The sequence below is a fragment of the Camelus dromedarius genome, chromosome 20 (genome assembly GCF_036321535.1).
Source record: "Camelus dromedarius isolate mCamDro1 chromosome 20, mCamDro1.pat, whole genome shotgun sequence".
Lineage (NCBI taxonomy): Eukaryota > Metazoa > Chordata > Mammalia > Artiodactyla > Camelidae > Camelus > Camelus dromedarius.
The window spans coordinates 15,698,971-15,715,557 of NC_087455.1; the positions used below are offsets into that span (position 1 = coordinate 15,698,971).

The 16,587-nt window shown below is 40.8% G+C and overlaps 1 protein-coding gene across 4 annotated transcripts in view; it reads right to left on the reverse strand.

Moving 5' to 3' along the window:
* Positions 1-2,025: 2,025 nt before the first annotated feature.
* The window catches only part of COL14A1 (collagen type XIV alpha 1 chain), a 184,237-nt gene continuing 169,675 nt past the window's right edge, over positions 2,026-16,587 (reverse strand). For 3 of the 4 annotated variants that reach the window (XM_064476868.1, XM_031439558.2, XM_031439557.2), the window contains exons 46-48: positions 6,279-6,356; positions 4,507-4,662; positions 2,026-2,874 (exon numbers count right to left, since the gene is read on the reverse strand). In XM_064476868.1, the coding sequence (XP_064332938.1) occupies positions 2,795-2,874; positions 4,507-4,662; positions 6,279-6,356 (314 nt within the window). In that variant the 3' untranslated portion in view covers positions 2,026-2,794. Of the gene's footprint in view, positions 2,875-3,238; positions 3,705-4,506; positions 4,663-6,278; positions 6,357-16,587 lie in introns of those variants that run through there. The other variant, XM_031439559.2, reaches the window with a different exon arrangement.

The following is a 16,587-nucleotide window of genomic DNA, read 5'->3' on the forward strand; positions in this document are numbered from 1 at the left end:
GCTCTTGAGTTGTTGTGAGGATCACATGAGTTAACACATTAAGTGGTAGCTTTGATTGCTTCTCACTAATATTTCTAGTTCTCCTCTGACTCCCAACACATGGGGAGCATGTCCTTCTCCACCGCTGGGGGGTTCAGTGTGCTCGTACCATTTACTCAGACCACTGAAATGTCGGTGCAGCAATGTGTGTCACTTCTGAAGGGAGCAGGGGAAATGGTTCCCTCTTCTCTGTCCACCCATTTCGAAGCAGGTGCTCCTTTCTGCCCTCTTCATTATTCCTGTCTTAGCACGTTTCCTGTGTCTTTCATACCATTCGTTTTGCTTGCTTATTCACTTATTTCCCGCCGTTCTCCAGCACTAGAGAGGACGCTTCAGGGGCACAAGCCCACATCTCTCTTGTTCATGGTTTTTATCCTCATAATTAAAACTGTCCCTGGTACACAGCAAGATTAATTAGGGGAAAATGGGGTGAGGCAGAGGAGGTAGAAAAGAAAGGGGAAGGGAAGGCTGTCTTGGAATTAAATCGAGGTCCTTCTGAATACAAAATTCTACCCTAAAATGACTATTCCCTAAAGAAATAGAGCTTTTCTAACAAAAGTGATAAGAATTCTGAAGAGTCATATCTGTTTAATGAAATGATGCTTTATTATTTTCAGAAATGATATAAACTATAAATAAAGCTATAAGTATCTTCCTGCCAAAATAGGTAAGTCAGTAAAAATGCACTTCAAAATAAACTTTTATTACAAGGCAATGCATTGTAAACACAAAAAATCTTGAATTTGAATTACACCTTTAATTTTGAACATTTCACTCAATAAAAATCTCGTGTACTGGGTCCAAGTGATGACAAATCATAAACTAATGAAACATTCCCGTGGCTTAAATAAACAAATTTAGATCTCCAAGGAAAATCAAAGCCAAGTGCACTTGCACAACTCCAGAATGATATGAATGGGCTAGAAACTTCAGTGGCTTACACTTGACCACTTATATCAAACTCTGAGTGTCTTCTGAGTGACACATTAGTCTACATGTTTTCTAAAGACCAAACACTGAAACATACAGAATATCCTTCTTGAGACTTACTTGTTAAAGAGTAAGAAATCTGAGATACAAAGGAATGAAGGGACTAAGGACATAACCCAGTCATTTAAAGAGGAGTTCTCTCTGGTGATTCCAGGTCAGGTCATTCTGATCAATCTTGTGCAAGCTTTCTTCCTCATTACTCCTGCTTTCTACATGTGGAATCATGTACCATAACTAGAAAGAACCATTGTTGGTTATCTGCTCACCGTCTTCTTTCATTTCCTGCAAAGGCATAAAAAGCAAAAACAAAAAACCCTATTCCTGGATTCCCCAAAGGCACACATAGACCCTTCTGTTTGGAATCTTTGGAAGGAAAGGTCTTAAACCAACCTATGTAGTGAGGGGACCCAAAGAAGTTCACAGACATCCCTGATCCAGGAAGGATCCAGCTTCCCTACTTTTGTCAATTAGCTGTTATTAGGGAGATGCCACAGAGGACAAGGAATATACATTAAGTTTATGGCTCCCTCTCATCTCTCTTCTCAACGAACAATTAATAGAATCCAAATCTTTTTCAAACATCTGGTGTTTTCCTTTGTAAGCAAAAGGCAAATTATACTAGATTCAGCCTCATTTCCTCTCTGTCTTCTAGAGATTTTTTCAGACATTTTTTAAAACCAAAAGAGAAATGGGTTCTTCAGCCAACCACTGGCAAACATTTTTTTAGCATCAGTCTTACATTTTCACAGTTATTGCTGTCTGGTGAGTTACACATGAGTAATAGAATTCTGCCAGTCTCTTAGGCTCAAGTCAGCTGCTTTTCCTGTTCAGCATCCTACCGCACTCAGAATGAATGAATGAATAAATGAATGAATGAATGAAAGTCTGAATGCCTGTCTAAAGGAAGGCAACTGTTGTTTTTTGGCTAAACCTCAGCTAAGACTATAAAAGTTTAAGGTGATGCACAGAAATGCAATAAAATAGAAAGAACCCATGTATATTGTTTTAAATTTTTATTTGCTTATAAAAAAAGAATGGAAATAGGTTTGCAAACACATATCTGCATGTACAAAGTAATCCATGTGGTTAAGGAGGGAAAGCTCTGGAACGTACTGTGGGATGGACTGTTCATCAAAACTGGATCTCTTTGCGTCAGAATCAGTGGAAAGTCATTATTTTACATGTCAAACAAAAATCTACTTTTACAATCACCGAATTCAGAAAGGTCATATTCTAGCACATATTCCTGGATACCAGTGGAGCTAGTTACCAAGTGATCTCAGAGTTGGACATATCAACTAAGCAAGAGGTAGTTTCTCTGATCATGTTCCTTTTTTTCTGTTCAGCAAGGTCATTCGTACAGGGGACAGGGATAAATGGCATAGTCATTGAATTCCTTTGAATTCCTGTTCTGCTGGGACTGTATTTCCCTCAAACACAGCCACACCTGTCTTGTTGCTTCTGAGGACTTGAGATCATCTAACACAGAAAAGATTCCAGAGCTCAAACTTTTTTGCCAATTTTTTGTTGAGTGCGCCATTAAAACAACAAAGAGAAATCAATCCTACGGTGTCATGGATGAAGGGGATTTTTTAAAAATATAATTTTTTGTTGATAATAACAATATACAACACATCCAAGGAGGAGATGTAGGCTGGTGAAACGAGCCCCCAAAAGGCAGCATACAAACCACACAACGACATTCTTCTTGACTAAGTTGCCTTAAGAGCTTTTGTGGTTGGTCTTCCAAGTTCTCCTGAGACTATCAGATCCCGGAGCCCCACAGTTCCATGGCTTCCAGCTCGTCTTGAACAGGGGTGAATTCTGGCTGATCAGGATGAGAAACTAGAGAGGAAGAGTGGGGGTGGGGACTTGATAGAACCCAGGAACCATAAATTGATATCCTCTCCTCATATGGGTCCACAGAGACATAGAGTTGGTCACTAAAGTACAGAGATATCCTGCTTGGGGAGAAAGTAGCAGCCACCTTTATCCCCCACGCTGCTTGCACCTTCCGCACGAGGTCTCAGATGGTTAGTGAAAGGAGGACGGGACAGATACACGGCAGAAACCGTTAGCAAACGAGCATCGCAGCCAAGTGCTTAAATATTATATGTTTTATTTACAAAAGAAACCCTGAAATGTCAGCAGAATTATGCAAGAAAAATAAATTTTAAAAACCAATCTCATGTTAGAAGCCCATCACCAGGGGACAGTAGGGAAGGGAGGTGATCAGAAGAGGAAGGGGTAGGAGACTGGTCAGGGAGAAAGATGCCCATCCTTGTGGGAGGGGACAGGAAAGAGGAGAAGGACATTGAAGTAACTATTCCTGGGCCGTCACCTAGGGAAGGCTGAGATACATTCCTGGTAGACAATCTTATACCTACACTCAGGCTGACATGGAGCAGTCAGTTCCTATGACAACTGACACATGTGATTTGCTTATGTTCCAGTATTATCGTTGTATGTGTTTGGAGCAGGGAGGGCAGGAGATGTGGCAGTGGGCAGGTAGGGAAGCAGGTGAGGCAGGGAAGCGGCGTGCCCATTGTTAGGGGCAGAGGCTGGGTGTGGTGGTCAACAGGACAGTTCTGTATCTATAGCCAATTGCCCAGCCCAATGTAATCAGAGTGGAAGAGTTCCACGTCAGTGCTGGTAATCATTGTAAGGGATCAGATCTTAATAAGGGACAGGGAGATTTGAGAGAACAGGGAGGGAAGAGATGAACAGAGAAAAACATATCAGCAAAACTTTGACCAGTCCCTCTGGTAAATAAGGTTAAATTTCTTCTAAAGCAGAAAATTTAAATTCACTGACTAATAAGTTCATTGCCCCAAAGCCTTCTCTGATCCTCTCTCTTGATGCTTCCAAGAGTGACTATGTTAGAAAACGTCCCATTACCCAACCCTCCACATGCAGACTGCAGGGATTTTTAGGAAGCATACTCTTTTCAGAATCTCAGTCCAGTAGTTAGTAAGAGGCAAGGACAGCATGGTCACTTTTGTTTCTTAAAATTATCCTTGGTCACCTAACATGCATGTGGTGGGCAGGATGTCACCCAATGCATCTCCAGGGCCCTCCTAATTACGGGGGAAGTTCTAAGTTTGAGGTTTGCCCACAAGGGTAACATTTTATGGGACATCTTGGCCATACCACAGAAGTCACACAGAATGAGAGGCCCAAAAGAACATTCAAACATGTCCCTCAATGATCAAATATAAAGTAAGAGGTCAACTCTGTGTGGATTGCCATTTAGAAGCAAGGAAGACTTAGATGTGGGATTATTTTAAATTTCCTCTGAAAGGGTAACCTCTACAGCAATTTGCACTTTATAGAAAATGCCTCTGGATAAGTTAAGTTGGTGAGCAGCTCAAGCTCTGCTCCATGCTCATCACAGGTCTACTTTTCATAGCATCCCCACCATTATGGGCCTAAGCATAGTAAGACTTTGCTCAAATCCCACAAGAGGATGACACTTACCTCCCACGCCGTAGGCAGAACATGAAGAGGGGTCGCAGTATCCAGGCTGGCCGGAAGGACCTTGTGGCCCAGGCACCCCCAAGTGACCTGGTGGACCCCTTGGTCCAGGAGAGCCAGGAGGCCCAGGGCTTCCTGGTCGACTCTCTCCTGAAGGTCCTAAGAAGTAGTTACAAAGGAGAACAGTTGGTCTTTTACCACTACAGGGTGACTTCCGTCAACTAACTTTTACAAGAAGCCATCTTACACATCTTGATATCTAGGGTGATCTGCCTCTCTCTGCTCATTGAGTTCTATTCCTAGGCTGGATTTGCAGGACAGAGAATCATAATGCAATCACACGTCCTCGTGGAGATCAGTGCTTTTAATCAGCTCAGGAAACCAGAAAGCAGAATGTATTCTTCTCTATCACCTCTTGGGTATTAAAGGGAAAGGAGCATACCACCGTCAACCTTGTTTTCTTTACGGAGCTTGTTTCCCAATGGAGGTTCCTGATGCATCCAACGTATGGGCACGCACACACACACATACATGTGCACGCACACAGGAACATACTTGATCTCCCCAGATAATTGAGATAAATTAGTTTAGGTCTGAAAGAAATTATCCTGGAGAAGAAAAATGAAAAGTCTGAAATTGGACCCAATATATGAATCCAAAATTCCTTTAGGTTAGCTTATAACAACTGAGAACTTAGATTGAGTGAAAATGAGAGGATTAAAATTTTTGTGAATTTAAAAAGTATGTCAGGCTGTGTGTGTGTGTGTGTGTGTGTGTGTATGTTTTGTTTTGATTTAGACCTAGATTCAACAGTATTTAAAAGGTCTCCTTCAACAAGAACCAAAATGAAAATCAAATCAGAAACAAGTACCACCTAATATTTGAAAAGTGTTGTGACTCTCAGATACATTCAGTTCCACTCAATAAACATCCACCAACCATTCATTCTGTGTAAAGCATTAAGCTAGATCAGTCCCTCATATAATCTCTAACAACAGGAGTATTTATGCTCAAGGTCAATCTGTTGCATTAGGAATCACTCCTACAAAAGTATTTTCCACAATCATCATTAGGTTGGAAAGGAAAATCTGTGAAGCATTTAATTCAATACGGCCAAGACTGGGATTATAAATACCCAATAGGACTGCAAACTTATTCTAATAAATGAGTATGATCATCTATGGACCATTCTAGAAGCACATAATAAAATACACAAAACTCAAAACTTACACAAAACTCATTGAATAATACAATCAAGGTGGCAGAAACTACGAATGCTCATCAAATACTCATGAGTTCCTCTAGACTTTGAGGCTCCCATACAGTGCAGGTGGGGCTATGTGACTAGTTCCAGGCAGTGAAATATGAGTGGAAGTGACATCAGTCATCCTGCACTCAGAAAGCTGATGTGCCTCCTTTATCGTTCTCCTCAAGGCCTTTTGTTCCAAAGTGTGGGGGAGGGGACTCACCCCACCCACATCAAACTTTGGGTGAGGGTCAATGCGCTAAGCATTTGGGGTTTATTTGTTACTACAGCATAGCCTCGCCCAGCCTAATTCATGCAACCAATAAGATCCCAGAATATGCTATAACTTTGAAGGCTTGTGTGTTGGGAGGCCCCTTACTAACAAACTAGCCTTCCAGTGAAATGAATGAGAAACACAGCCATTCCAGTTGGACACAAGGACGTAATATGGCCATTTTCCTCAATGTCAAGTGAATGTAAAGATTTAGGATTTCCACCTTGCAGTTCCCTGTGAGGTAGGAAGTGTTACCTGCTGGCCCAGGGGGACCTCTTGGACCTTGAGTTCCAATGCCTGGATTTCCTTTTTCTCCCTTCACACCAGTTAAACCTGTTTTTAAAAAAAGAAAATAAAAAGTTCCCCTTAAACTGAAATCTGGATAGTTCCATTTTTCTGTATTTCAAAAGGACCTCTCTGATGAAGACAATGATGAGGGTTGGTTTGGGGTTATGGTTACCATGGGACTTCTAAATTCTGACACTGGTAACTTATGCACAACCACATACAGAAGGCTGGTTCTGTATCTGAGCATGGCGTCTGCATTTGTAATACTGCAAGTTTATTGTCCTCCCTCCCACTGAAGTGGCTCAGCCTGCCAGGAACTGGCTTGTGTCTTTGCACGCACCAGACCATTCAACGTACGCAGTTGGCACTCCATTAGTAACACAATAGAAATCACAAGTGGACGTGTCTAACATTTTCCTTTTGGTCCACCCTGTAATATATCTGCAAAAGGCATGAATTATAATTAGGGCAGCAAAGTTCTAAAGAGCGTGAGTTTCCATTAAAAACTTGGAAGCTTCAGGAAAGCCTGTGTTTGATTTGGCTGATTCAGCCCCATAAAAATCTAAACCTATTCATGTTTCTTTTCCACTGAACAAACTTCTTATTCCAAATAATTTACAGTGCTATTAACAAACTATACATTTTCACAGGCAGAAAAACAAAGAAACATATACGCTGACACCTCATCGTCCAAACAGGTCCTATCCCAAGATTGCTGGACAGGTGAGAGGATTGCTACACTGAGACCCAGCCAGTCAGACAGAGAGTTGCATCAGACTGGGATCTGGGTTACCCTGGCTCACATCACAGAAAGTCTCTGGTATCTATTTTTCATGTACAACAATACTTTGAAATAATAGAATGCAGAACTGCATCTCTCTGTAATTACAAAGAAATTGTGGGTGAAGTAGCAAAGCCTAGCAGATGTAAATAAAGGAAAGTAATCAATTTGATAGATGGCAGGCATGCAAGTGATTGAAAGTGTTTGAAATTATAAATAACTTTTCCCCCCTTCTAAGTGTAATGCATATTCACTGTAGACAAATTAGAAGACACAATAAACAAGGACTCCAGTCCTAGAAAATAATCACTTTTAACACCTTGGTTTGTAACTTCCAGAAAGAAAGGTGTTGATACGGTATTTTCTCTTGCAATAGCAGCTTCTTATGTGCAGCCCCTTTGATTTGAAGTTTTGATATCTGCTGTGTTCCTTGTGACCACCTCTTGGAGTCAAGGTATACCTGTCATCTTTTAAAAAGCCCTTCTTCCCTGTTAGTGGTCCTCAAGGCTGCTTCACCGCTGCTCTGCTTCCCTAACACCCACGTCTATTGCACGTGGCCTTGGTGGAGTTTCCTGAGCTCACAGAAGATCAGAACTGCAGGGAGAGGGCAGGACACTGACCACCAAACCTCTGACCTCCTCTTCTGAGCCCAACTTTTCTCCTAAGGACTAATAGGAAAGGAGTGATTTTTCAAAACCCGACCTGAGTTTAAAAAGCACAGAACTTACGCAGATTAGTTAACATTTAATACTCAATTGCTAAATCAAGTTGTTTAGACAGAAAACCACCCTGAGTATGTTGACTGGGTGTTATCCAATTAGTTACTGATTTAGCTAATTGGGTAATAATTAGAGTGAGGACTTTTTAAAATTGGAAGTAGGTGCTCCCTGTCTTGCAAACGATTGTGTCCTAATGTACGTCTGGAAATCGAGCAGAAATTGCCTCTTCTTCCGTGAGAACTGGAATCACTTTCCCCACAGGGAATCACTGATTTTTAAAGAATTGGAGCACAAGAAAATACACCGATGACTAACACCAAGCTGCATGGTGACTCAGAAACCTCCCATGACCTTACGTTACCCAAAGCTCAATGTTAACGAATGGCTTCTCTGGGATCCTCCACAAGCGGAAGACACAGGAGATTAGGCTGAACAGGACATCCAGGAAAGTATCCTTGGGAACAAACCTCTGATAAGAGTTTCCTGGCCTATCTTTTGCTTATTCACAAAGAAAGCAAAAGGTGGAAAAGATTGGGGAGTAGAAAGTCTGGTTGTTCTAATTTTCCAGTCATGTGGAGAAAACCAAGTGGTGTTTGGTGTCATCTGTAATACAAGTCAAGGTAAGAGGAAAATCCTCACAAGAACATTCCAGTCCCTCAATACGCCTTTAAAAAACAAACAAAACTCTAAGGATACAGTAATACATTAACAGAGAATTTTAGATTTTATTATCCTTGGAGTTATGTTCCAACTACATGTAGGCTAATATACTTTGTCTATGTCTTCACTTATGTTTCTTAGACTGAAGGAATATTCATGTCCTTGACAACTGAACTTGGTTGTAAATCTTTTTTTGGAATGAAAAAAAAAGCATGTTAAGAAATCAATATTTAAGTATTGAAGATGAGGACTGAAACTGAAGGCTAAGGTTAATGACCTCAGATCTCTAAAAATAAAACTGGATATACTTTTGGTAAGTTGGACCTAATTAATAGGAGGGAAATGAAATATCCTAAAATGTCAGCCTCTGACTGTCCATGAGATGACAATAAAGTCTGGGCAGAGTCATTCTTTATACACAGTTATCACTCATACTAAGGGCTCCCTCACACATCTCTTTTGTGAGGATCCAAGGTGGGGCCACCTGGTGTGAGAGGGGGTCACCAGAGCTAAGTACCAGCATCCTTTCCACAAAAGCATGGGAATTCCAGAGTTCACAGGACATTCCCTGCTGAAATATCTTTATTACCTTGGCTGTCTCCATAAATATTCCTCATTCTTCAAGACTCAACTCAAAACTTCTTTACAACCATAACAGGCAGAAGCACAGCAGATCAGGGGTCAAAGATTATCTATCTCAATCATAGCTACATCCCCAACACTTCTGTGGTGCCTTCCACATAGTACCTAATGAACAAATATTTATTGAATGAACAAATGAATGAGTGAATGAACCATCTGCCTCCATATTATCTGTGCCTCCTTTGGCACTCATCCCACTGCATTGCTTGTTCTCATGTTCATCTGGCCTGGAACTATGATCCTGTTGACTGCAAGGATCATGCCTCATTTATTGCTCTAGCATCAGAGCTAGACCACAGTAGGTGGTCCAGTAAAATACTAGAAGATTAGCTGAATGAAAGTCTACATCAAGATGCGGCTGACTGTTAACAGCAAGCACGACCTTTGAAGGAACAACAAACAAAATTCTTTAGGCTGGAGCTCTGCTTTGACTTTCACACGCCTGGCTTCTGTGAACACTGTTTTTTCCTAACAAGTTCCTTATGTGGCAATATAAACTACGAGTGCTTCTTAGAGATGAATATAATGGACTCCAATTAAATTTAAGTTTCTCCCATTTTAAAAAAACGAGCACAGCTGATATAAATGAAGATGTAACTTACCAAAAATGAGATTTACCTAAGATTAGAATATCCTCAGTTTTCTAAGGAGTTACCAAAAATATTTAGGATAAAGACAGGTCTTTTCTATTATTCATTCATTCATTCTTTCTTTTTTAATGAGAAATTTTAATATCTACTCTTTTAGATCTTATTCTCTTACTAAAATCTTAAGATCTTTTCTTTCTTTTTTTAAAACTTTTTAAATAGACCTTACTTTTTTAGAGCAGTTTTAGGTTCACAGCAATACAGAACAGAAAGTAGAGAGATTTCCCATACACCCCTCCCCACTACACTTGCATGGTCTCCACCATTATCAACATCCCTCACCTTTGTCATAGTCATTCTTCCTTCAGAGTCTCATTAGAAACCACATCAGGGCAACCTGAGTCTCCCTTTACCACTAATCTAACACTGATCCTCCAATATTTTCTTTTAGGGATCTACTAAGGCAGAGATCTGTGTTTTAGTTCATCATTGTATTCCTAGAACCAGGCACATATCAGGCACTCAAGAAATATCTGTCAAACAAAGGGATGAATGAATAAAATACCAAATCTGATTGCGGACTTAAACCAAAAATGTAGCTAGCTGGTGTATCAGCTCTGCCTATAAATGGCCTCATCAGGTTTTGAAAGCCAGATGCTTTCCATGTATAAAATCAGTCTTCACAAGAACCAAGAGGGCGGCACTCCTACTAACCCCAAAAGAGGCTGTGAGAGAGAAAGGTGAAGTCACCTGTCCTTAGCTAGCAAGTAACAAGAGCCAAGATTTCAACACAGACAGGTTGGTGCCGAAGCTGACACACTTAACCACAACGCTCCCTGCCTCCCCACCCCAAGCAAGACTAACAGGCTGCATTTCTCGTCTTGTTTGCTGTAGTCACGGCTTCCTGAACTGGTGGCCCAATTAGTCTGCACATTTTCACTGGCTCCACACTCAGAAATCAGTTCTGTTTTTTATCACATTTCCTCACTTCTCTTGTTTTGCACACCTGCCCTCTGCTTTGAGAAAGACTTAGGGTTGATTTTAAGAGGATTTACCCTGCTCACGTTGATGACTTGTCCAGGGTCCAGCCCTTGCTTATGGGTTTCCTATTTTCTTTGGCCTGTTGGCCTCTGAGTAGGTAGATTTTACTCATTCCTATGCCTCCCTGACCACACCAAGCGCTCAGGCTGGAGTCTCATGCTACTCCACGGAGCACTCACTCCGTCTTGACCCCAGACGTTCTGAGAAATTCCCAGGATTTATGCCCAGGCAGATAGGCAAGGCCTGGTAATGCTTTCATTGTCATTCTACCAAAAAGCCACAGAAAATGTGAGACACGGCTTCAGCTGTGTTATTATATTGTCTGTTGCCTGGGAAATACTGGTGATACATTTCAAGTAAAGTCTATTTTTCATTCAATGTATGCTTGAATGCCTGCTAGGTACAAGGTATTGGACCAAGTACCTAGCTACAAGATGGCAAGTAATTGGACTCAATCCAACCAGTACTTTATGCCCTTTTCCAGACTCTGCTATTTTTACATGTTTGGCTTGTAGGATTAGCACCATTATGTGAGACTCCACATTTTATGCTACAGTGGCCAAGACTGGAAAATACATAGTGATTTTAAATGTAAAAAAAAATATGCAAATCATTGCTAAAGGTCCTTCTCCCTGTTGCCTTTTTCATAAAACAACTGGATAGCTAGTAACTCAGAGCTCAGCCAGGAGAAGGTAAACCACTCTAGATCTTTCAGGCAAAGGAATTTAATACAGGGACTTGGTTACATGGGGGATGAAGGACTGTGAAGCCAAATGGAGGTGATGAGGCAACTCACACATTAGCAACAGCAGGAAGCAACTATCACCCCTAGGAGTGCAGGGACATTGAGAGGAAATAGTGTGACTGGAACCCAGTGCCTGTGGTCTCTGGTAGGTTCTAGAATGAGAATGAGATTGTCTAGTGGAAGCAAGAGTCACACAGGGGCTGTAGCCACAACTGGAGTCACAGAGGAGGCAGGGGAGGGAGTGAGGAGAAACAGATTGACTTTTCTCCTCTTCAAACCCTCTGATCCTCCTCAGTGCCTCCCACTGGCTAAACTGCCCAGGAGCAGAGAGCAAGGGAGCCTGGAGGCATGGTGACCCACAGCCATAGGAGGGAGAAGAGCCAACCGAGAGCAAACTCCCTCGTCCAATCCCAATATCAGGCACGGAGAACTCAGGGCCGAAAGCATCCTTCCTGCCTGTAGCCAGTCACCATGCAGTAAGGAAAACAGACAGATAAACAAGTAGCTGTAAAGCAGGGTGAGAATCGCTACAACAAAATGTGGGGGCACAGAACTGAGCATCAGTGGGGACTCTCAGAAGGCTTTCCAGTAGAGCTGACTCTTGAAGTTAAGTCTTTTTGGGGGTGTAGGGGGAGGCAATTAAGTTTACAGTTACTTATTTAATGGAGGTACTGGGGATTGAACCTAGGGCTCTGTGCATACTAAGCATGCGCTCTACCACTGAGCTATATCCTCCCCGCCTTGAAGTTAAGTCTTGATGAGCAGGCATTAGCCAAGGAAAGAAGGGGCAGATGGAAACACACACACAAAGACTCGCAGATGAGAGAGAAGAGAGGTGCCTGGGGAACTAGAAGTGGTTTGGAATGGCTGTGGCAGCTGCAGGCTGGGGAGTGGCAGAATAAGGGGCTGATCTAGGCCAGGTCATGATGAACTCTGTGTAGCAGACTGTGGAGTTTGGATGTGGACCCTCAGGCACATAGAACTTCCGACCTAGTTTTTTTGTGGGTAATGTCATACTCTTTTTCTTAAAGAGAACTCAAACTGTTGAAGCTTCAGGATGCACAAAACCTGGATCTACCTGAGCTGGGTGCTCCAAAGCAATACAATTAGCTGAGGCGGATGGGAATCCCACAGAGCTCAACTCCACCAATAAACACTGTGCTAGTCCCACAGGAAAGCCAGGGAAAGGCGCATTTAATCATTTAGTAGGGTTACTTAAGGAACTCATTAACCAGATCAAGATCAAGACAACAGGATATTTTGTGCTTCAGGATTTTCTAGCACTTAGAGACATGGTAATACAGGCAGGAGGTCCTTTGGCCTTTTGACCATGGACATCTAAATTAGACACACTTACATTTGGGCAATGAGGGGGAGGAGGGAAGTGCAGCAGGGAGGAGGGAGTGCAGGAGGGAGAATGGAAGTTGTAAAGGGAGAAGGGAGGTGGGGAAAGAAGACAGTGAGACATACAGCTCATCGATGCACACCGTCCCCATCTCATTGCAGGTGGACCATTCACAACTGCACGTGCAAAGCAAAAAGGAACAGGGGTTACACAGGGCACCAGGTATCCACCTGGTATTGCCACTGATATTATGACCTAATGGGTATATGACAAGAATGTCGGATCAAATGCCAGTCTATCACTTTCAGCTCCAAAATTTTGATTGATCCTCCTTCAATATTATTTCCAACATTGACTGTTGGGAAAATTATAAATGATCCAAAATTAGCAGAAAAATTAGCCAGTTGCTATGGCTTAAAAAATGATCATTGTAGATTCAGCATGAATATTCAACTAGTTGATGATATTTAGAGCTTGGTCTAGTCTTCATTCTTTAGAGAACTGAAAAGTGATACAATGCTCTCTATTCCTGGGAAAGAAGGGGGAGCCATGTCAGGGCACTGGGACAAGGTCAGGGTCTACAGAGTTTAAAACAAAATGTGTTATAACCAACAGCCCTTCACAACAAGCATCAAGAATCACTATTAAGATGAACACATCTTACATCTAGGATCTTCATCATGTTTTTCCAAGCTAGCAAAGTTCAGGAAAGTCAAATTACTTTGCTATATTCTCATAGTAATTTAAATGTTAAAGTCAAATCTAGAATCAATGAAAATGGAAAGGGTTAATGAATGTATCTTTTCTATGTATATTTTCACCCAGATACACAAATGTATTTTGGTATTTTTATTCATTATGAGATATTTATTGCTTTAAAAGCCATGTCAAAAAATTCACTGAAAATGGTTTATCATAGCTAATATAAATAACTTTAGTTTTATCATATAAACTAGTACATGTTACACTTCCATTTTACTTGTTTATGTTCAAGGCCAGAAATTTAGAAAACACCAAAGCACATTCCTACATTTAAAAGAAAGGGAGTGAAGGGAGTGGGAAGTGGTTGGAGGCAGTAAAAGGTACAAACTTCCAGTTATAAGATAAGTAAGTACTGGAGATGGAAGGTGCAATATGACAAAAATAATTAATACTGCTGTACATTATATATGAAAGCTGTCAAGAGAGTAAATCCTAAGAGAAAAATATTTTCACAAGATAAAAATTTTTTTCCTGTTTCTTTAATTTTGTGTCTATACAAGATGATGGAGTTTCACTAAACTTACTGTGATAATCACTTCATGATGTAAGTAAGTCAAATCATTATGCTTTACACCTCAAACTTAGACAGTGCTGTATGTCAATTATATCTCAATAAAACTAGAGGAAAAAAGAAAAAAATGATTAAAAATAAAAGGGAGTTACCTCTTATTCACACACACACACACACACACACACACACACACACCCTGAGGCAATATAGTCCTTTGATCTTGCAACCACAGACATTTAAATTAGACACACAAATTTAGGCACTGAAATTTCCAATGCGTTTGCTATTTTATATGCACTTCCTACCCAGTATAACCAAAATTTCTATTTAGAAGTTTCACCCTGCTTGTTTAGCTAAATTTATATGATGATGACTTGAAGAAAATGCTGACATTGTCAACTTGGCAGTAATTGGCTATTAACAGGATGTCTTTGGATTGATTACTTAACCACATGGGCTCCTGCTTTTATCATGGCTCTAGGGTTGAATGGGAAATGGCAGCCAAAAATCTAGTCAAGTGGTAATTAGCACCATAAATCACTTATGATTCACGAAGTAACTACTGGATGTCAGGTATTATGAGGAATAAAAGGAAAATACATATTAAATATGTTTTGTGGGGAGCACAGAGCCTCATTGGTGAAATAGGATTAACAGAAGTGAAATCAATAAAGGTTGACTCAAGAAAGTATATTCTACCTGGGTGCTAAGTGATATGTTTCATATAGTAATGAGGTAGGGATCAGCTATTCACTCATTTGTTAAAAATATCTGTTCAGATTCCTTGTGGATGGAGGGATGTTGAGATGAAAGTCACAGCCCCATGCAAGGAACTCACAGTCCAGCAGAAAGACAGACAAGGACACCAACAATTACAATATAATGGGAAACTGCTGTGATGGAGGCCTGTGCTTGGGGACCGAGGGAGATTTTACTCAGTTTCACTCAGCTGGAAGAACGCAGGGTAGCAACAACAAACACAATCGCCAAACAAATAAACCATGCTGAGGAAGGAGTGGTCTGGCAGAGGTGACTCTTGAAATAAGTTTCAAAGTTGGAGTCTAAATGAACCAGAGGAAGAAAGGGAGTTCAGGAGAGTTGGAAGAGCATGTGAAAATCCATGAAAGTCTGTAAGAACAGGGCATAACAGGAATCAGCATTGAGTGTGGAAAGGAAAAGTCATGTATGAAGAATTTGGTAAACTGAATGAATGGTATGAATTCTTCACTGCTCTACAATAGAATTAGACATTCATTTTCTTGCAATAGGCTCCTGCATTTCCTTACCCCTTGGATTGAGGCTTGGCCATGTGACCTGCTTTGACCAATGGGATATCACTGGCAGTGACAGGAACAGAGGCTTGAAATATGATTGGGTGGTTGGGTTGCTCTGTTTTATTTCTGCCATTGTCACAAGGAGAACATACTCTAGGGAGCTACTGCCTCTCCAGCCAGGGCTCTGGCAGAGCAGAGATGCCCCTGCCTCCCCCAGATGTATTGAGAAATATTATTTATTATTGTATGCTATTGAGATTTTTTTTGGACTGTCATGCAGCAAAAGCTGACTAATACCAAGAGCCCTGAGCAGTTCAGTTTGGCTAGACCAAAAGGTACAGACCTGAAGTGAAGCTGACTGGAAAATATGACCTGGGATGACCCAAAGATATCTTACTGAGATGGCACTAATGTTGAGCAGTATTTCTAGCATAATATTATACTCATTACTCCAGACAAGGACTGAAATCCAATGCAAAGAATCTGCTATGACCTACTACACAGACTCTGCAATTAAGGATTCCAAAAAAAAAAAAAATTAAGCTATAAAAACAACTCCATCAGCTTTCATGACAAATAGAAGACAAAACACCAGTTACAGTTTTTTGTTATTGTAATAGCCATATTACAATAGTACAAAGTACAATCTGATAATAATTTTAATTTGTCAATGACTTTTAAAAAATCATGCTTAGTGTTTGTTTGGAAAATGACTCTATTCTTACTACAATTAATTCCAGAAACAGGAATACGGAAAATGTCAATCAACGAAAATTCTTTTCCAACAGGTACTGCTCTTTCAAGGTGCTTAAATCTATGTCTTATATTTCCCTCTAGAAACTACATCTGGCATTTGAATAATTTAAAGGGGTGGGAGAGAAAAACACCCATTTAGATGGGCAAAACAGTCAGACACAGCATAAGCCAAACCTTCACAAGTGTCCTAGAAGTCAGGCTGCTTGGAAATCATTCTTGTGGATGAAAGCACCACCCAGTTAACATTATAAGGGCAGGAGACCCTGGTTTAATTTAAAGGAGTGTGATTAACTACATATTCACAAATATGTGATACTCTTCCCTTCACAATGTACAGCTTAGTTCTCTCCTTGAGTATGGGCAAGACTTAGTGATTCCCTTCTAATAAAGACAATATACTGAAAGTAAAAGCTGTGACTTCTGGGACTAGTCAGAAAAGGCACTATGAACTCC